Source organism: Poromitra crassiceps (assembly GCF_964638095.1).
Source record: "Poromitra crassiceps genome assembly, chromosome: 21".
Lineage (NCBI taxonomy): Eukaryota > Metazoa > Chordata > Actinopteri > Beryciformes > Melamphaidae > Poromitra > Poromitra crassiceps.
The window spans coordinates 12,980,931-13,003,073 of NC_139638.1; the positions used below are offsets into that span (position 1 = coordinate 12,980,931).

Below are 22,143 nucleotides of genomic sequence, written 5' to 3' on the forward strand. Positions count from 1 at the left end.
CGTGGGGTGTTTTTTCTACATAATTCATAGAAGTAGTTTTACGTTTCTTTAAACCTATTTTTACAAGGTTTTACATTTCTAGAACACTGAATAAAGAGCATGTCCCAACAACGGTCTAGATTTATTTGGTGTAAAATGTGTGATATAAAGGTATAAACCTACTTGTGAATACACAAATTCCTGGGCCAGTCACAGTAGTTAACTGCTAATTCATCCGCCGATCGCTAGGGGGCGAAATAACAGCGGACTGTTTGGGAATAATGCCGCATTCAAGTCATGTCGGATGTGCCGTAAATACGAATTACAACACTGGTGGCAAACCAGTGAATCAGCCAATGTCAGCAGTCCAAGAAGAAAGAAAGAAAAAATAAAGAAAGTTTTATGCTATGTTATGTTAGGTATACACACCTATACAACCACATTTTCGTTTGAAAACCAGTAATATCTGAGTTTATGTTTTTGCGAAGGCTTCGAGATGTAATCTGGGTCTCTCCGTTTCTTCCCACAGGACGTGAATGCGGCATCATCATTCAGAAAACATGGCGCCGGCCAAGAAGCGCAACGTGAGTTCGGCCAAAGCGCCAGAAGACAATGTAAAAACGGCGAAACTAGATTTAAACAGCAAAGTTGAACGGATCACCGAAAGCCGAAAACACGCCAATGACGTGTTTGACATCCTCGAGTGCCTCCAGGTATTCTATACACACTACACTCCTCTCTGAGGAGCACGACACATGAATGCATGTTAGTTAGCTTTATCAAGCCGTCTGTTCAGACCACTGTCAATGCTATTTAGACACGACGACATCATTGTTTTACAGTGCGTGTATTTGTAGTCACTCTGTGTGTTCAACCATCTCCACTCACAGTCGGAGAAAGAGAAGCATGTCGTCGGTGCTGTCAATGCGTGCAGCAAACTGTTCTGCACCTTGTTGGAGAGGAGAGAGCTGTTTGTGGGGAAGCTGCCCGGAGAGGAGGAGATGTTGGCTGGTGAGTGTGAATCACCAGCTATGGACCCAAGGGCTGCTCCTTTCCATGCTCCTTTCTCCTCTATTTTGAGTTTGAAAGTAGGCCTATATTTTATCAAACATGTTACAGGAGGAGGCCAACATACCCACTTCATGAAATTTGTAATAGACGTTCATGAAAAATGACTTTGGCATGGTTTTGGCATAAATTACAGTATCCCAAACTACATTAGACTAACAGGCAACTGTTCACATATGGCTACATATGGCAGCTTAGACAATACTGTCCCCTTATGGATCAATACTATATTCTGTCTGTGTACCTGTCTGTCTCTGTGCCTGCCTGCCTGCCTGCCTGCCTGTCTGTCTGTGTGCCTGCCTGTCTTTCTGTGTGCGTGCCTGTCTGTCTCTGCCTGCCTGTCTGTCGCAGGAGAGCACAGTGCTGAGGAGAAGTATTGCATGTTCATGCGTCACCGTTACCACAGTTGCGTGGAGATGCTGCTGGAGCACCTCAGCCATGAATCTCATCAAGTCAAGGTGAGCGGACTGAAGGTCTTGAATGGAAATGGCACACACACACGTACACGTGATGGAGACCCCCTCAGCTCTAAATGTTAGATGTTTAAGTGTCTGTTTCTATTAATTGTTTACACATTGTACACACACTTTAGCTGTCATCAGTATATAAAAGGGAGCTAGGGCTCTGTCTTTGTTTCTCTGTCTGTCCCACTGATGACATGTCATTTACTCACACAAGGTTATTGTTCAGTGATGATGTCACTGATGACATCATCACTGATGTCATAAATTCACTCACACACAAGTCTATCGTTCAGTGAAGATGTCACTGATGCCATCACTGACCGATGATGTCATACAGTGATGATGTCATCAGTGATGTTATCAGTCTGAGGCTCACGAGAGAGACTGAGGGAGAGAGAGGAGAGGGGGGGAGAGAGAGAGGGAGATGCTGTCTGCGCGCCAATAGGGCAGGCAAGGCCACACAGCAGCCGAGCTGCGGGCAAGGACGCGTAGCGGCGAGCGTGTGCAGCGGGCGAGCCTAGGAATCGAGCGCTGCCTAGTTATGTATAAAGGCTGTCCTTGTTTATGTGTGCCCCCCCAAAGAAACTATTGCCTGCAACCTTGTTCATTAACACAGAGTTCTGAAAGGAGTGTTAGATGCTGTATATCAGAATCAGAAATACTTTATTGATCCCCCAGGGGGGGAAATTGAGTAATGTTGCAGTTGCTCAGGTATATACAATAAAGTGTAAAAAAAAATCTGCCATATCCTATGGTAATGATCAAAATGACTATTGTGTAAGAAGTGAGAATTATTATTATTATTATAATTATTAGTGAGAAATATATATACAGCAGTTTGCGTAATAAAACTAGTAATAATAAAAGTAATGTGCAATTTGTGCATTTAGTTCGTGTTGTAAATTGCACATCAGTACCGTCAATCTGGGAAGTTTATGCACACCTGAGCCTAAATTACTATGGCTTTTGTCAATGTGTTTTATCTGCAGACTAGGAGCCATAGGATTTTGGTTCTATCAAAGCCTTTATTTTTTGTATTGAGTGATACACTTTAACTCATTGAGTGCCAGCTACTTTTGGAGAACGGACGCTCCCAGTGCCAGAGTTTCAGAGCGTTTTCAGTGATTTCTCGAGGCCCACAGAATATTGTGTGATATTACTATGTAAACACCGAACACGCACAAAGAACGATGAGACTCTCTTCTATCATCTACAAAAAAAAGTTTATTGATCCCATTTTCCGTTCTTTAGTTATGAGCCGGAGAAGATAGGCTGTTTTGAGCAAAAATACACTTTTCAAATTAGAAGCTGAGTTATTCCGCCTTTTGTGAAATGCAGCATTTCAAGCACATTCTGAGTCTGAAGATAATATTTTCTGATGTAGTGACGTGGTGTAATTGTGTGGTGCATGCGTGCCCCACCCCCCTCTCCCCCCCTCAGCTGCAAACTCCTCCCCACACGCACCCAGTCTATTTTCGGAGCCTCCGTTTTTTTTCGCCGGCTCCCAGCGCGACAAGGAAATGGCAAACCGGACTGCATGGAAAGGTTTGGCCCTTCGGCGTCGGGTGCTGCCTTTCTGGCGGCTAATCGTGTGAAGAAACTATGCAGACAGACAGACAGAGGCAGAGGAGCTCAGTTGTGTGCGCGGATTGACTGATGTTCGCAGCCAAGCTGCAGTCAGAGCCATCTATATGGCTCTGGCTGCAGCATGAGCGGTTTCTCTTTGATCACGGGGGTTTTTCCTGCAGTTTTCTGGACCTTCCTCTAATCTGGAGAGCACTGTCGCCACCTAATGAGTCCGTAAAATAGGTTATACACCTCCAAAAGCTACAATATTTGTACAGGAGATCCAGGAGGCTTTGATCCACGTCCCACCGTCAAAAAACGCATTTGACGTCGATCGACGTCCGTGGCACTCTACGTCACTATTTACTTTGACGTCGATCGACGTCCGTGGCACTCAATGAGTTAATAAAACACTCATCATATTATATCAGAAGTTCTTTGTTTTGTGTTCACAATAGTGATGTCAGTTAGGTCAGAGCTCTGGAATATTAGTTAAATCATCCATCTTTGCTCACTACATCTGCCTTTCTTACGGTCATGTTACTGGCAAAGCTGTAACAAATTTGGCATTGGGGAGAGTTCTATTGAAGTGAATGGGCAGGCATGGGAAGTCTGTCCCACTATAAACCATTAGGCTATCTGTCTGTGTGTTTCCACCTGATTCAAGAAAAGACATTATGTGATGTTGACTGATGTTTTATGTATTACATAAAAGCACACGTTTTCTTTAATCAGGTGGAAGCGTTCTTCAATCAAAGGTGAAACGACACAGATATTATGGTTTATAGAGAAACTTACCCCACACGCAATTTAACGTTAGCTCCGGTTAGCCACTGTAACGTTAGCCGGCTGTTCTAGAGCCACCGACCGACACAAAACCTGGACGTTTCATTTCGGGTACAACATGAGGGTTTTTTATATGGATTACTCCAGCTCTGGGAGTATGAAGTGCTTTGAATGCGTGATATTTGGTCACAACAAATATGCTGCTTGCCGAGCGGGCAGGCTACACCGCTGCCTGAGGTAACGTTGAGCTAACGGGTCCGCCCTCTAAATGTGTCCTACACGGCGACCACTCGTCCGTATGAGGCAAACGTTCGTTCCGCTCTGTCGGCTTAACATTATAGACATCGGTGCGCAAACAATTGCGGGACTTCTCCCGCATCCTAAATTACAAATCTGCGGGAATTGGCAAAAATATGCGCGATTCTCGCAATCCCGCGCCAAATTTTTAAGCCCTGAGTGTGGATAAATGTGACATTGGATTATTGCACAATTGCAATATTGAGCAGTTATTGCACATTGCACATCGGGGTTGGAATTTAAGTATCAGACATTATGCACAAATATCTCTCTCTCACTCTCTACCAAACCATTCAGCAGAACGGTTCACTCTCTGTCATGTCTCTCTCTCCCGAACTGTTCGGCAGAGAGAGAGGGAGAGAGAGATTTGTATCGTTTCCTCGTGGCCCGACAGCAAATGCTTTGCAGACCAGCACCGGTCCGCGGCCCGGAGGTTGGGAACCACTGTTAGGGCTTTCACACCGGCAGGGCTCCGTGCCGGTTCCGGTTCCAGAACCCTAATCTGAACTGGCCGGCGCATTCAGACCGAAAAAATAATTGGTTCGGAACCTGAAAAGTTGGTTCTCAGCGGAACCAAAAAATAGTTGGTTTTCCTTGGGAACCGTGACATCATCAGTGGGCGTGTCTCATTCTAGGCTGTGAAAACGAGCAGGAAGGAGAAGAAGGCAGTGACAACACAGAGAAAAATAATTTGCAGTGGTCTGCTGAGGAAACCAAATGTTTAGTGGTGATTTGGGCATCTACCGAATCTCAAGAAAAGCTAGAAAGCAGTACAAGAAAGAGCAAGTCATATGCCGAACTTGCAGAAGAGAGGGCCAAGGCTGGGTTCTAGGACTACCGAATAATGTCCTCCCACTTTGGTTCTGCTTAAACTGGTGTGAACACGGGCTGGTTCGCCAGAAAGCACCAAGGTTCTGAGACTCCAGAACGGAGCCGGAGCCAGAACCAGAACCGTGTCTGTCTGAAAGCGCGAAGGGCTTCAGTGTTCTTTGCCCAGTATAAGTAGGTAGGAAGATAGATTAGGGGCTCCTATCCTTTACACTGGGTCAGACTCAGAACCACTGTTATCATTCTTCATCTTCTTCTTCTTGCTCTTCCTCCAACACAGGAGAGCGCTCTGTGCTGCCTGATGAAGTTTGCAGCCGGGGAAGGACACTACCCCCTGGAGGACTTGGACTGGAGTGAACACTACAGCTTCCCAAGGGAACTCATTCAGGTAGGTTAAATGAGTAGTAGTAACCTGCAACCTCTATCTATCAACCTCTATCTATCGTGCATGAACTCAATAACTTTGCCGTGTAAGCCAAGATGTGGAATCCTCTACTAAGAATGTGAAGTGTCTAGAGTGTGTGAGCAGAATTGTGTTCAGCCACAGCTATGCCGTTCTACGTGCGATTGTGCTGAATCTTTCAGGATGTGTAAAAAGCACCCCTGCAGGCTGCAGGTGACCTAGCAGAACCACCCCTGCAGGTGACCTAGCAGAACCACCCCTGCAGGTGACCTAGCAGAACCCTGCAGGTGACCTAGCAGAACCACCCCTGCAGGTGACCTAGCAGAACCCTGCAGGTGACCTAGCAGAACCCTGCAGGTGACCTAGCAGAACCCTGCAGGTGACCTAGCAGAACCCTGCAGGTGACCTAGCAGAACCCTGCAGGTGACCTAGCAGAACCGGATTTTTGAATTAGGTAATTAGGGTCGACTAAATGGGGTGAAAATGGCGAATTATTGTCCAAAATGACTTCAGCACCCATGGACCACTCCAGAGTGGAGGAGCCCCACAGGTGTTCCAGAGTGGAGGAGCCCCACAGGTGTTCCAGAGTGGAGGAGCCCCACAGGTGTTCCAGAGTGGAGGAGCCCCACAGGTGTTCCAGAGTGGAGGAGCCCCACAGGTGTTCCAGAGTGGAGGAGCCCACTTATAATGCCAGTTATAATCAGCCGATAGACCCTTTTCACGGCGGCAATTTTCTGTGGAAAAGGCAGGGTAAACACAGGTGCAAGCAAAACACTGAGGGTTTCCAAATTCCACGATTGGAAGTTGGTGCAAGCAAAACACTAATGAGGGTTTTCTACTTGCAACGGGTCTATCGGCTGATTATAACTGGGATATTAAGTGGGCTCCTCCACTCTGGAGCACCTGTGGGCTCCTCCACTCTGGAGCACCTGTGGGCTCCTCCACTCTGGAACACCTGTGGGCTCCTCCGCTCTGGAGCACCTGTGGGCTCCTCTGCTCTGGAGCACCTGTGGGCTCCTCCACCCTGGAGCACCTGTGGGCTCCTCTGCTCTGGAGCACCTGTGGGCTCCTCCACTCTGGAGCACCTGCTGGCTCCTCCGCTCTGGAACACCTGTGGGCTCCTCCACTCTGGAACACCTGTGGGCTCCTCCGCTCTGGAACACCTGTGGGCTCCTCTGCTCTGGAGCACCTGTGGGCTCCTCCACTCTGGAGCACCTGTGGGCTCCTCCACTCTGGAGCACCTGTGGGCTCCTCCACTCTGGAACACCTGTGGGCTCCTCCACTCTGGAGCACCTGTGGGCTCCTCCACTCTGGAGCACCTGTGGGCTCCTCCACTCTGGAACACCTGTGGGCTCCTCCGCTCTGGAGCACCTGTGGGCTCCTCCACTCTGGAACACCTGTGGGCTCCTCCGCTCTGGAGCACCTGTGGGCTCCTCTGCTCTGGAGCACCTGTGGGCTCCTCCACCCTGGAGCACCTGTGGGCTCCTCTGCTCTGGAGCACCTGTGGGCTCCTCCACTCTGGAGCACCTGTGTGCTCCTCCACTCTGGAGCTGGCCATGGTGCTGAACTTGTCTTGAGTCATTTTGGCCAATAAATAGCCACTTTCACCCATTTAGTCGACCCTAATTATCGAACACAAAATGGCCCCCGTGAAAAGGGTCTACTGAAGTGGACTATAAAGGGTCTACTGAAGTGGACTATAAATGGTCTACTGAAGTGGACTATAAAGGGTCTACTGAAGTGGAGTATAAAAACCCGCTGGGGAGAGAGAGGAGAGGGCTGACTGAGTGGCCAGTCACACACGGTGTTCTGCTCGTAAGATCAAACGCCAAAACACAAAAAAAGCAACTCAACGTTGTGTCAGCTTGTTCCCCGTCTGCTTCCAAGTGTGACCCTCTGGCTTCACTGACTACGTTTACATGCACGCAATATTCCGCTTTTTGCCCATATTCGGAAAATGACAATATTCCGACTAAATGAATAATCCAATAATATTCCCGTTTACATGCAGCCGTAGCTCGCCCTCCCCGACACGTGAGGGAGGGGGGGAGAGAGAGAGATGCAGGTAGGCGGAGCCGCAGAGATTTTCTGTTGAGAATAAACAAGAGTAGCACTATTCTTACGAGCATCACTTGGTCCATTTCAGGAGCAGCTTGCTGCTGAAAGGTTTGGTGTTGCGCATCCAAGTCTTTCATAAAAAGTAGGCTAGTAGCCTACGTTATTACCTCGCAGGCTCGCAAGCATTGTGGACTTCCGTGGGCACTGGGCACTACAGGCTACTCTCTCTCTCTCTTTAAATCGATGTTTCTCATCTCCTCCCGATCAGAAATGACGGCTTTTCTTTTTGCATGCCAGAGATGATGGATTATTATGATTATATCGCCTGTTCTAGAGCTTTCTAGCACACATCAGTTGACCACAAACAGGCAACATGCGTCGCAAACTGCGGTAAAAACCCTGATTGAGACGCATATTCCCAATGCGCTGTATACATGATCAAAGAATCCTCCGGAAACCTGAATAATACTGGAATAACCCAGATGTCTTAATCGGAAAATGCTAAATTCGGAAAAAGGGCAAATTCGGAAAATGCAACTAGAATATGCTGTTTACATGAGCCTAATCAAATTCAGAATATTGTCATTTTCCGAATAACAGTGGAATATTGTGTGCATGTAAACGTAGTCATTGCAGCTTCTTTGTCATTAGTAGCACAGGTTTCTGATGCTGTTGCCCTCTGCTATTTCTGCTTTCTTTGCTGAGCAGGCAGTGGTGGACAGGTTGCTGTGTAAGAGCACCGACACCTCCCTGCTGATCTCCAGGTTCCACCAGTTCCTCGAGATGGACGATGTTCGCTATTATGTCATGAGCTCCATCCGAGAGAGCGTGGGCAAGGTCATGGATAAATCCAAAGGGGTAGGTGGCAGGTGGCAGGGGGACTCTCGGGTTCACACGGTCATGGAAATCCTGCAAAAGCGATGGAATTTTAAAAATGCGTTTTTACAGGACTGGAAATGTTTGGAAAAGTATTGCAATTTTAAATAGTGATGCAAATATTTTTTGTGAACTTAAAAATCTAACTTAAAGGAACACTGCAGATTTTTAATTCTGAATTATGTTTGACATAATCTCACACATATTCAAAAAATGTGAACAGTTTTGCAGACATTCATTTAGTTTGACAGTTATTGAGAGTTGATTTGAGTTAAGTTGTGGACCAGTGATGTCATTTGTGTATGAATGTCATCACTGGTCCACAACTTGACTCAAATCAATTCTCAATAACTGTCAAACGAAATGAATGTCTGCAAAACTGCTTACATTTTTCAGATATGTGTGAGATTATGTGCAAAATAAATCAGCATTGTTTTTCGGTGGAATGCCCCTTTAAGTAGTAATTTGAAAAAATGCATTAAAAAAAATTAGAGGTTCAAATGGCCTGGTTGGTGTGCTGTATGTCTCAAACAAAAACACATTTTCAATGTCATACCATTTGTAAATTTAACTTCAACCTCAATTTCAATGTAATTGCTTCTGTAGTATTTCACCAGAGACCTGTAGCTATTCCATTCTTGGTCTTTTTGTTGATAATCACATTGTTAAGAAATACATACTACCGCATGCACTGGGACGCGTCATCAGTGATGTTAACTGGGGTCGTAAGGTGTTTTGGGTCTGTCGAACATCATACACCCTCGCCCAGTAGACCCAGCCGAGGCCGATTAAGACCCCGACTCGCATCCCAGAAGCAGCCGCTCACGGATCAGCCCTTCTACTGTCTGCAACGTTGCCCGCGGAAGGGCCGATCATTTAATATTATGCTTTGCAAGTAAATGATAGATAGAATAAATCGTACTCGGTATGTTGAATGCTGTTGAATTCCTTGCCCTCTCAGGCGGTGGTGCCCATATACCAGAACAACGTGTTCACCCTGCTGTCCAACATCAACATGCCGAGCCAGGAGTCAGAGCTCACCAACTTCATGGTCAAACAGGAAGGTTAGACCTGCCGTACATTTTGACGTTGCACTCGTCTTTAAAATGCCATTTAAAATGTCCTTATAAATACGTCTTCAGTCTGTCCTGAAAGATGATATTGAACAGTCGCTTTCTTTGTTCGTTAAGCTGAATGAGCTCCCATGGGAAGTTGTAGTGTTGTTTTTGGTGCATCATTCAACCTTTTTGAAAATCTTCCCCCCCCCCCCCCCAGCTAAGCACGAAGACTGGAAAGCTGCCAAGTTGAATGTAAGTACAACCTTTTTCCATCAGTCCTCACTTTTTCCCTCCACGTCAAAGTTTGATCATCACGGTTTAATCGTCTTGTCTCATCCCAGGAACACAAGCGTGCCTTTGAGAGGATGTGGCTTGGCTTTCTCAAATATAAGGTATTATAAAAAAGTTCATTAGACAAACAAACTTGAATATAAATAAATAAATACACTTCTTTAATATTTATGCAATTTCTTTCTATACATCTACCACACTGTGTTGTAGTTGCCAGGCAACATGTACAAAAAGATCTTGGTGATCATCCATGACTCCATCTTGCCCCACATGAGCAAACCCACGCTGATGATCGACTTCTTGACCGCCGCCTATGGAGTTGGTAAGTTGATGGGATTTGTGCCTGTGGTTCAGTGGTGGCAACCGTGGTGTTGAGCAGATAGTAGGGGTGTCACGATACACGCAGTTCACGATACACGATACGATACGATACACCAGCGATACTCAACTTGCTTTGCCCGGGGGCCACTTTCGTGAAATGGGGCCAGTTAATAAACAAACAATATACATTTTTCTGTAGTGGATTGTAGGTTTTTGGGGTGTCAGCCGGAGTTTAGTCTGACAATGTTGTGCACACCGGATAGTTAGTTAGGTTAAGTTAGTTAGGTTAAGTACATACATAAGTGCCTGGGTAGCGAGCAGATGGCGGTATTTGACAATTTAGCAGCTAAATCATAGATTATTGAAAGATATTCCATATTCCAGACTGAAATGCTATAACAGAGGTGGAGTATTGGCCAGAATGACATGAACATTTGGACACTTATTCAGCGGGTATCTTGCATGTTGCATTCGGTGCACTGTAAAAAAAAAAAAAAAAAATGTAACGTCCCTCGTCTGTTCAAACAAAGCAATGAAAAGGAGAGCGAGCATGCAATCAGATGCAGATCAGTGCCACCATGTTCAGCTTCTTTTTCTCACGATATGAGATTTCATCTCAACGATACATATTACATAATACACGTTTTGATATCGCGATATATCGTGGGACGATATATTGTGACATCCCTAGCAGATAGCAAAGAAGAATGTAATGCTGCCGACCCTGGGATTGACCACAGTGATGACGTTGTGTTATGGTCTCTGCCTGGGATAGCATGTTTTAGAAAACTCATGGTACAACCCCATTTCGCCACATGTGTGTTTTCTGTCTCTTGATGTCCAGGCGGAGCCATCAGCCTTCTGGCCCTCAACGGCCTGTTTGTCCTCATCCACCAGCACAACCTGTGAGTATCTCATGTTGAGAGAGACATTGAGTTTGAGAATGTTGTGAAGTTTACAATTATTTGGACAATGTTTAAGATGAAGTCGGCTAGATAGCTTTTCTGTCATTTTCACCACTAATTGAAACTAAACTATCAAGAGCAGAATAGTGAGACCTCAGAAATGTCCCACTCTGACACATTACTTACATACAAAATGGAATAATGTAACTTGTTAGACCCAACAACAGTTTTTCTAAAATGCAGCAGCATGCAACTCTGTCGGGCCTACCTCAGATTGTGTCAGATGTTTGAATCTGGAAGCAAGACAAGGAAAACAGTCAGGCTTGCATTTGAGCACAATACACTGAATAATTAATTATACTTACTTAATTACTATATGCACATATATATATATATGATAGATGTATATCAACATTATTTAGATAGCCTAAAGGTCAGTTGCAGATGTGTTGATGGTGAAAAGCAAAGCTGTATGAGATGTGATTGTTGCAGGCCTCTCCAACAACCTGACCATTATGGATAACATAACTTTGATCAAAAGTAAATGCTTTTAATGGTCACCTTCATTCATTTCTATATGAGATTTGATCAAATTGAATCTCAATCTGCCAACGTTCTTTCCTGGATTGTTGCACAACAGATGAATGACAAATATTTTCCAGTAGCAAATCAATGATTATTGTGTGTGTGTGTGTGTGTGTGTGTGTGTGTGTGTGTGCAGAGATTACCCGGATTTCTACACAAAGTTGTACAATCTGCTGGAGCCTTCCATTTTCCATGTGAAGTACAGAGCACGCTTTTTCCACCTAGCCAACCTCTTCCTTAGCTCCAGGTAAGATCTTTGATCCTTTACCAATATCTTTTAGACTTTGACTCACTCACTCCCTTTTAGGCCTGCACGATATGAGAAAAATCTGCGATGTGCGATAACACATCGCATGAGGGGCGGCTGTGGCTCAGGAGGTATAGCGGGTCGTCCACTAATCAGAAGGTCGGTGGTTCGATCCCCGGCTCCTCCAGTCCGCATGTCGAAGTGTCCTTGGGCAAGACACTGAACCCCAAATTGCTCCCGATGGCTGTGGCAGCTGGCCACCTTCGGTGTGTGAATGGGTGAATGTAGGCACATTGTAAAGTGCTTTGGATAAAAGCGCTATATAAATGTAGTCCATTTACCATTTAACATTATTCAATATAGCGATCATGATACGACTTGCGATAAATAAACAAATATTAAAGTATGCATATTAGCTATACAGTTCCTGTGTCTTTCTGCTTTAATAATGCTAACATAGACCCCAAACATAGCCTATGCCCACTGAATAAAGAAATGAAATACACACTGACTCTAGCTGAAACTACACACAGCGTGTTTGGGCTTTGGCAGAGGGGCGGAGCGCACTGTTGCAAGGGAAAGGTGTACGCTGGATTTACAACACAAGACAAAATGATCAGATGCTGAGTGGGAATGCATGACGCATGTAAATAAAACCACTTTTGTTATTCATTGCGTTTCAGGCAGTCTTTGCGATGTGTTTATTGCGCATGTTCATATTGCGATGACGATGAAAATAGGATTAATTGTGCAGCCCTACTCCCTTTCCAGATTTGACCAGTTGAACTAGGGATTCAAGCTGACAATGTTTGGGCTGTCTTGAGCTGGTGAAAAGCCTGCTGTCAGTATTCACTTGCCATTAGTTGTAGAGCTGTGCATCTTCACTGATCTCACGATTCGATACGATTCGATTATACAAGTCTACGATTCGATTCGATTCGATTATACGATGCATCTTAAATCGATGCATCACTTTTTCCGCAATACATGATTTATTTTTTCTCACTTTCTTTTTTCTCACTGTGTGGCTACTTTTAAACTAAAAGTTCATTTGGAATTGCATTGTATTATGATCCATAATTAAAATAAACAACATTCTATTTTATTTGATTATAAAAAAAAAAAAAAAAAAAAAGAAAATTAAATAATCGATTTTTGATATTTGTTAATCGATTCAGAATCGTCCTATTAAGCATCGTGATGCATCTCTGAATCGATTATTTTCGACAGCTCTAATTAGTTGTGGATGTGGTAATGACCATACAAATGATCCTATCGCTGTCTCAGTAGCTGTACATGAGTACAAGTGTGTGTGTGTGTGTGTGTGTGTGTGTGTGTGTGTGCGTGTGCGTGCGCGCCTAGAGGAGGCGTTTCTGACCAAGATGTTAAAGTATCAACAGCTGAAGCAGACCATTTCACAGCTGGGCTACATTTGTAAACTTTTAGTTTTCATATTTGGTAGCCTGGGTCATGTTCACAAACTGGTTGTCAGAGGCCTCCACATGGCTGGTCTACCTAAGAGAAGGGCCAAACAGCTAGCATGGTATTGCTCAGTCTCTGCTATTATTGGTAGCCGCTCAATATGGAGAAGGCACTGTTTTTTGGATCCTTGAAGTGGATTCTAACCAATATCTTAGTTGTATTACAGTGTAACTGTATCTGTCAACTTGCCACTGCCATCACCCTGTGTGGTGTTCCTTTTTTCTGTTTTTTGTATGCATTATTGTGGTCGCCAACTAGGCACTTTTGTAACTAACTGTCTCCCAGCATCTGACTGCATTATTAGTGTTTATGTCCTTTGTACTCTGTTTTTATGTGGACATAAATAAATCATTTAAATCTGTGTGTGTGTGTGTGTGTGTGTGTGTGTGCGTGCCTCCAGTCACCTGCCAGTGTACCTCGTGGCTGCATTTGCCAAGCGCCTGGCCCGCCTGGCTCTCACAGCGCCCCCTGCACCCCTCCTGCTGGTACTGCCCTTCATCTACAACCTGATCCGTCGCCACCCGTCCTCCAGAGTCCTTATTCACAGGCCCAGCACAGAAGGTGGTGAGTGTTCCTTATTCACAGGCCCAGCACAGAAGGTGGTGAGTGTCAGTGTCTTATTCACAGGCCCAGCACAGAAGGTGGTGAGTGTCAGTGTCTTATTCACAGGCCCAGCACAGAAGGTGGTGAGTGTCAGTGTCTTATTCACAGGCCCAGCACAGAAGGTGGTGAGTGTTCCTTATTCACAGGCCCAGCACAGAAGGTGGTGAGTGTCAGTGTCTTATTCACAGGCCCAGCGCAGAAGGTGGTGAGTGTCAGTGTCTTATTCACAGGCCCAGCACAGAAGGTGGTGAGTGTTCCTTATTCACAGGCCCAGCACAGAAGGTGGTGAGTGTTCCTTATTCACAGGCCCAGCACAGAAGGTGGTGAGTGTCAGTGTCTTATTCACAGGCCCAGCGCAGAAGGTGGTGAGTGTTCCTTATTCACAGGCCCAGCACAGAAGGTGGTGAGTGTCAGTGTGTTATTCACAGGCCCAGCACAGAAGGTGGTGAGTGTCAGTGTCTTATTCACAGGCCCAGCGCAGAAGGTGGTGAGTGTTCCTTATTCACAGGCCCAGCACAGAAGGTGGTGAGTGTCAGTGTCTTATTCACAGGCCCAGCACAGAAGGTGGTGAGTGTCAGTGTGGGACTCAATTCATCTGTAGAATCTGTCAGAACTGGAGGATTTCACCAGGTTGTGAGTTCAAAATGTCAGGGTTTCTGGATGCCCAGCTGTAATTCATTTGTAACGAGGAGGGCACTTGGGAGAGTGCAGACTTCTGTAGTGGCAGCATAACGTCTATATAATAAACTGTTAGAAGCTGTTTGTTGTTTGTAAGTTTAGCTGACCGATGTGCTGAGAAATTATGAATCCGAGACTTAGATTTGGTGATACATGCGTCTTGTCTATTTGTTCTCTAAATAGATGCAAAGAGAGCAGAGTTACCTAAGCGTGCACAGGGGAGAGAGAACATGACCCATCACTTCTATTTAGGATGATAATCTGGTATTTCTGCAACAGCCTTGCTAACACATATCAGCAATTTGTCAATATGGCCTGTTTTGATTTGCCATAGCAAAATTGTTAGTCTTAACCTGTATAATCTGCCCCATTATCAAAACCAGTGCACCTGTTATCCGTCCGTCAGAGTCCTGTGCGTGTCTGATTTTCAAGACCCGGCCCCGCGACGTGCAATACCGACCCCGCCCCGGTAACCTGCACATATGACCACTCGGTACCGCAACCCACCCCGCCCCGCAGACATGAGACCCACGCCCCGACCCGGAACCGCATATATATAATAATAACATATATATATATAGAATAGAATAGAACATCTTCAGTGCAAACATTTTGTGGAGCGTGGAGATATAATTTCTCCACCTAGCCCCCGGTCTGCCCCGTGGTCTCCTCCCAGCTGGACGTGCCTGGAACACCTCCCTAGTGAGGCGACCAGGTGGCCTCCTTACCAGACGCCCGAACCATCTCAACTTGCTCCTTTCTACGCAAAGGAGCAGCGGCTCTGCTCCCGAGTCCCTCACGGATGACTGAGCTTTTCACCATATCCCTCTCACACCTATCCTTTCCCCTTATAATAAATGGTGATTTCATGAATAAATTTTTTTCACCAGGTTATATAGATAACATATTTTGTATTTCTGACAGAACCTGTTGGAGACCCCTATCTAATGGATGAAGAGGATCCTGCTCAGTGTCGTGCCTTAGAGAGCAGCCTGTGGGAAATTAAGGTGAGTCTATTTGATGCTTGGGATACACATCATCATGAACAATTTTGACTGCGTGTGAGCTATGACTTTCTTCAGCCAATGGGTCCATCCCTCGGATATCTCCTCGCGTGAACCGGAAGTGGTTCTGGTCCGCTGTTTTGAAGACCGCGTCCCGAAGGTCTTGTCGCTGCTCCGAGGAGTGAGGAGAGATCTCTGAGGAGCTATGAGCGAGGATGTACCCAGTGTCTTTCTCATGTTGTGTGGAAAGTGAATATCACATAATGCTATGAGTACTGGCAATGTACGCCTAACTTAGATTTCTCTCTTCTTCTCCCCCCAGACCCTGCAGAAGCATTACCACCCAGACGTGGCCAAAGTTGCCATGTTGATCAACTCGCCCCTTTCAGAGCGCGAGGAGGACATCAGCGAATTACTTGAGATAACAAGTTATGAGGTGATGCATGTGGCACTGTCAAAATGTATAAGAGAATCTTTTCCTTCTGAGCAGATTCTTTTTTGTACTTCTGTTTTTCATTGCCCGTTTTGACACCCACTTTGTCCCATTAACAAACCTCTAACCCTGAGAAAGACACTTTTCCGTCACTGTCTGTAAAGCGTCTTAACTCTCTTGTTATGATTTGGCGATATATAAATTAGAGGCCGACCGATACTGGATTTCTGAGGCAGATGCCGATACCGATATTAGGGAGTAAAAAAATTCCGATATCGATATATCAGCCGATATTCTTATTATATTTACACATTATATTACACAATTGTTTTTGCAATGATCCCTGAAATATCAAACCCTGGACAAAGATATGACTTGACATGACTTGAGATATGTAATGTCGGCAGGATATTTTACAACTTATCAATCAACTTTATTGTCAAAAATGACATTAATGCAATGAAACGGTAAACTTCACTGGGAATTGAATACCGTAAATTCCGGACTATAAGCCGCACCGGTGTATAAGCCGCACCTGCAAAGTTGACTATTTTTTTTCTTATATAAGCCGCACCGGACTATAAGCCGCGGGTGTTTTAATGGTTTTTTTTTTTGTTTTAATGTTTAATTACCATATGTAAGGGTTCATGCACAGAGGGGATTGTCGGGAAAGAGATGGCTGTTTGAGGAAGCTCCCATTTATTAACATTTCAACAAAACAACATAACACAACACCACCTGTGTTGTTTTTTACAGTGCACACAGTGTCATACAGTGTGGTGAAAAGAGGGCAAGAGAGGAAATTAAAACAGAAGTGGATTTATAGTTAGAAAGAGTGCTAAAAAAGAGATTTTTTTTTTTTTTTAAATCCATAGATAAGCCGCACCGTTATATAAGCCGCAGGGGCCAAAAAAGGCCAAAAAACGGGGAAAAAGGTGCGGCTTATAGTCCGGAATTTACGGTACTAGAAATACAGAAACGAAAATATAACAAATATAAAATATAACTTGAGTTAAGAAAAAAGATCAAATATACACAACATGCTGTCTATAACTTGAAAAATACAAAATAAAAACATATCGGCCAAAAGATCGGCCGATACCGATATATCGGTTATCAGCCGATAATATCGGTGGACCGATATATTGGTCCAGCTCTAATATGAATATAAAATTGATTGATAATGCCTCACAATGCTGCCTATTTATTGTCACCTTTACTCCTTGTTTTTGTGTTGTGGCTTCTACTTTTTGTGGTTGTTGTATATCTGATAAAGTTCGGTGTCCGAGGGCAGGATGGACACTATCTCCCTTATAGTTTTTTTTGGCACCAATTAACAACAGAACATAAATTAGGTATCACTGGTGTACAAGTCTCAGTTTAACCCTTCCAGGTTTGAGTCAACACTCATTAAATGAATGTTCCCCTTGTGGGATTGACTTCCTCTGTTCACAGCCTTTTCAGGCCAGGTGTGCGGGCATGTTTCTCTCGATCAGTCCTTCAGCTCTTTCAGGGTAGACCCACTATTCCCCCGTCCCAACTCCCGACCCGACACTAACTGGTTTCTTTGTTCAATTATGTAGTGTGTTGCATAGTGTAGTTTAACATTACAAATTGTTGTCCAATACATGCAAGTAAAAATTTATTTTTTTATTTTTTTGCTAGCCATAATACTCATCAAAACTAATTAATCTGATTTTGGTTCATGTCCTTATCCCCAGCTGATGGAGAGAGACCTGAAGCAGACTCCAAGCAAAGGTGTTCCGCTGGAGTTTGAAACTGCCACACAGTTACTGAAGGGAGGTGTGCTGGGACAACACTTCTGTCTGGAGTAGAGCCACGAGCTAAATATGTCTTCATAGTGTCTTAGAAAACTTGTTGAGGACCAGTTTACCTTTTGCATTTGCCCCGAGCAGGGATCCTAGATACATTTGTTCTGAGATCATTTATATAAATGACTCTGTAAGACCAACATAAAGCTAAATTCAGATAGTATAACATCAGTTATCAGAGATTTAAGATTCCAAATATTAAAATCAGTATTGGAGCAAAAGATCTCTTTGGTTGGGCCCTACTGTCTATGCAGCAGCAATAGTTAGTTTCTCCTATGCGTTCATCAATCAGTAGTGATGGGCCACTGCAGCAAGAACACCACAATTGATTTGAGACAAGAATGCAATTGGGCAAATTTCGAAGGAAAAGTTATCTCAATACAATTTGATTACAAATTATTTGCAACCCATCTTTAGGGGATATTTTGAGAAACTACAGTTTTATTTGAACAAATTAACCACTGCCTACAGCATTGGCTTAGTTGTGTAAAATTACTGTTTTCTTATACTACCCCCCCCCCCCCATATCCCCCGTTGTTGAAATGGCATACTTTCTGGCTACATACTGTATATCTTTACTTGGCTACTATTGAATTGTATCATTAATATTTTCATATGCTTTATATTGATTTTGGCTGGTTTGACCCTTCACTTACTAACGTTAATTGATTTTGGCTCTAAAATAGGTATGATGATTTTAGAGCTAAAATGGATATGAACCAGCATTTAATATATACTTTCCTGTTGATGTCACTGTTCATGTTATCTTAATACAAAATATGACCATCCGTATGGTTGGTCAGAAAAAGATATGGTGGTATTAGCTCCATGTTATTCTGCTGTAGTAATCACAAATGAGACACTTGACCATCCCTGTGTCACAAGCTCTCGATCCATCCAAACTTTGTAATGACATTTTTACATTGTTGTTTACATTCTAGCAATCCAATGCCAAGGTTTATATTTATAGCTGAGAATTAAAGATACTGTATTTCTGGACAGTCAGACTTTGCTGTCACTGAACTTTGATTTATTACATGTTTGTTAAGACAGAGAAGCTTGACCTGCCTGCAGACAGTTGAGCTGCTCTCCAGCAGGTTAGATGCAGTGGTGTTTTTTCCAGATTATTTGACTGAAGGAATATTCTCTTACAGCGGTCACACCAGTAAGGCTTTCCAGTTTGGATGCGTTAGTGTATTGTTGGGTGATCTAAACGACTGAAGCTGCTCCCACATTGGTCACAATGGTATGGTTGGTATTCATTGTCAATGTGTTGGTGTATTTTTAGGTGACAAGACTGGCTGAAACCGCTGCTACATCGGTCACACCTGTAGGGTTTCTCTCCAGTGTGAATGTCTTGTTAGGTTATTGGAGTGCTTGAATCTGCCCCCATATTGGTCACAGTGGTAGGGTTTCTCTCCAGTGCGTTGACGTGTTGTTAGGTGACAAGACCAACTGGAAGAGTGCCCACAGCTGACAGGAGTAAGTTTCTCTCCTGTATGAACTCTGATGTTTTCAATGTTTTTTCTCCACACTGATGACAGCGGTGACCTTCGGTCTGTTGCTGTCTCTCTGTTTCCATAGAGAAAGATATAAAGAAAGAATCAGGACAGAGAAAGAGAGAGAGTGTGTTGCAACATCAGTGATCTTTTTTCTCTCACCTCTTCTGAAGTCAAAAACATTCTTCCCCTCTGCCAGATGTGTGTCTTCCCGCCAATCAGCTCTGACATCATCAAACCGAGACAGTCGGTAAGGAACACACAAAGTATCAGCTCTGACATCATCAAACAGAGACAGTCGGTAAGGAACACACAAAGTATCAGCTCTGACATCATCAAACAGAGACAGTCTGTAAGGAGCACACACAAAGTATTTTCATTGTTGAGAAAGATGGAAAGCGGAGAGAGATAAACAGTATGAGGGTTTCCAACTTCCAATCATGGAAGTTTGAAACCCTCATTACCGTTTTGCTTCCACCTGTGTTTACCCTGCCATTTCGGCCCAAAATGGCCCCCATGAAAAGGGTCTATTGCAGGGATACTCAACTTGCTTTGCCGGGGGCCACTTTCGTGAAATGATAGGAGGCCAGGGGCCAGTTAATAAACAAACGGTATACATTTTTCTGTAGCGGATTGTAGGTTTTTGGGGTGTCAGCCGTAGTTTAGTCTGACAATGTTGTGCACACCGGAGTGTAGTTAGGTTAAGTACATATAAGTGCCTGGGTAGGGAGCAGACGGCAGTATTTGACAATTTAGCAGCTATATCATAGATTATTGAAAGATATTCCATATTCCAGACTGAAATGCTATAACAGAAGTGGAGAATTGGCCAGAATGACATGAACATTTGGACACTTATTCAGCGGGCATCTTGCATGTTGCGTTCAGGTGCACTATAAAAAAAAAAAAAAAATGCAATTCCAATTTGCAAGTTGAGTATCACTGGTCTATTGTCTTGGTTTGATTTTAGCTTCTTTTGTTATTTGTTTGGCTTTAAGAAAAAATCAATACCTAGGTATCAAGTGGTTCCTTTTCTTGTTCGTTATGCCTTTCCAAAAGCTTTGTCTATGTTTAATCGATCTGATTTAAGTGCTCTTTTCATATTTATAATTCAATGCATCTCATGGAATGGTTTCAGTATCATGTCCTTTATCCTGTCCTGGTGCACGCGCGCCCGTGAGCAGGTATTTTTAGTGTCTAAATCTGATCAGGAAACATGAACACAGTCAAGCCTGTGGCCAGGCCAAAGCCTATTCTTAGATGTCACCCAGTCATACCTGGCTGGCTAAAGCAGCGTCTGACGTCGTCACTATCTGTTCTCAGGACTACAGAAACGCATACCCCCGTACCGAGTACTTGTCACTTGAGAGGTTCCTCCCTGCCAGACTTGCCATTTTTGTCTTTGCTATTTTTCCCCCATCATCTCTTCATATTCTGTTCTCTGGTGCCATATGGTCACACAGCAGGCAGCCGCGGGTACAGGAACGCCATGAGAGATTTCAGAATCATAACTGACTTCTCTTTCAAAAGGGCAAGTCTTATCAGGGAAATGCATAGCCATGGCCATAGCCACAGATGGAGACAGACAACACACACACAACAGGTTTTGAGCCATGTAAACGACAGAATCGGTGAAGATATCTCAGGAGGCGTGTAGGAGATGTTACACGTTCACTCAGGCACAGGAACATCGACCCACCACTCTATGGAATACGTGCAGAGGTCGGCACTTTAGGTTTTGAGTTTGATCACATGCACCTTTTGCTGCTGCTGCTGTTTTTTGACTGAGGATTACCAGGCCAGCACATGGCTCTAGACTAGACTCTGCCAACACTGGGAAGGTGAAACAGAGGAGCATCGACAAGAGGATGAGAGAAACTGGATAAAGACACCAATTTAATGAGTAACAACAGAAGAATTCACTCCTCCCAAATTTATTACGTAAGTCATCTATTTTATACTGAAAGTATTTGATTGTGATTAGGCTACTACAAAAATAAATAAGACAAAGATGTTTGAATGAGCAATGTTGCATGAAGGGATTCGTGTAACAGCCTAAATATGGACAACAAACCTGATTTTAAATGCCAAAACAAACAATGCGGAAAGAGTTGTGGATGTATCCGCATTATATAATAATTAGTGCAATTCATTTTAGAAATCGGTCTTAGAGAAGTTGGAAAAGAATCTTCACCAACAATTCAAAACAAAAACTTCAGAGCAAAGCACACTAGTGATGAAAATAATTTATTTTGCCAGGAGGTTAAAAGTTTACTGACAGACGGTTGCGAGCGTGACCTATGGCAATACAAGCTGCTATAATGTAATCCATGCTGTACCAGTCAAAAAGTGGTGAAATATAATGCTCACACTCACTGAAGTAGAGATCACAAATGAAAATAATCATATAAATACATGACTTGGAAAAATATATATTCTGTGACTACAAACAGCTCATGTTTTCTAATCATGGAAAATAAAACAATGCCTTCGTCAAGCCAAATGGGTCTAGAAGAGCTAGAAAAACTAGTAGGAGCAGAATCATGAAATCATGCGCATAATTTTTGTAAAACTGATCATGCACACACACAAAATGTTTGTGATAATGCAAAGACAGCCATCCAGATTGATATAAAAAGGAAACCCTCTTTCACACAATAATTACACTTCAGAATGACAAAGGACCACCTCACAGTGGCTCTCAGAAAGTTTCATGACATTCTGATGTGGCATTTCAAAATAAAAGCCCTCCAAAATGTCATATAAAAGCCAAAATCTGTGTTCCTGCCCTAATATCAGATTCATATTAAAAGGAAACCCTCTGCTTTCACGGAATAATTTCACTTCATAATGACGAGAGGACCACCTCACTCACAGTGG

General features: G+C 43.8%; 1 protein-coding gene across 1 annotated transcript; it reads left to right on the forward strand.

Annotated features, from left to right (window-relative positions):
• Nucleotides 1-539: 539 nt before the first annotated feature.
• noc4l (nucleolar complex associated 4 homolog) lies at nucleotides 540-18,720 on the forward strand (the record flags this gene model as incomplete). Its single annotated transcript, XM_083657669.1, has 15 exons — nucleotides 540-692; nucleotides 870-990; nucleotides 1,399-1,505; nucleotides 5,269-5,376; nucleotides 8,158-8,307; nucleotides 9,287-9,389; nucleotides 9,601-9,635; nucleotides 9,725-9,775; nucleotides 9,885-9,996; nucleotides 10,840-10,900; nucleotides 11,622-11,732; nucleotides 13,615-13,778; nucleotides 15,420-15,502; nucleotides 15,822-15,935; nucleotides 17,654-18,720. 15 exons carry the CDS (start codon nucleotides 540-542, stop codon nucleotides 17,765-17,767), a joined length of 1,587 nt encoding a protein of 528 aa, XP_083513795.1. The 3' UTR covers nucleotides 17,768-18,720.
• Between the last annotated feature and the right edge of the window lie 3,423 nt (nucleotides 18,721-22,143).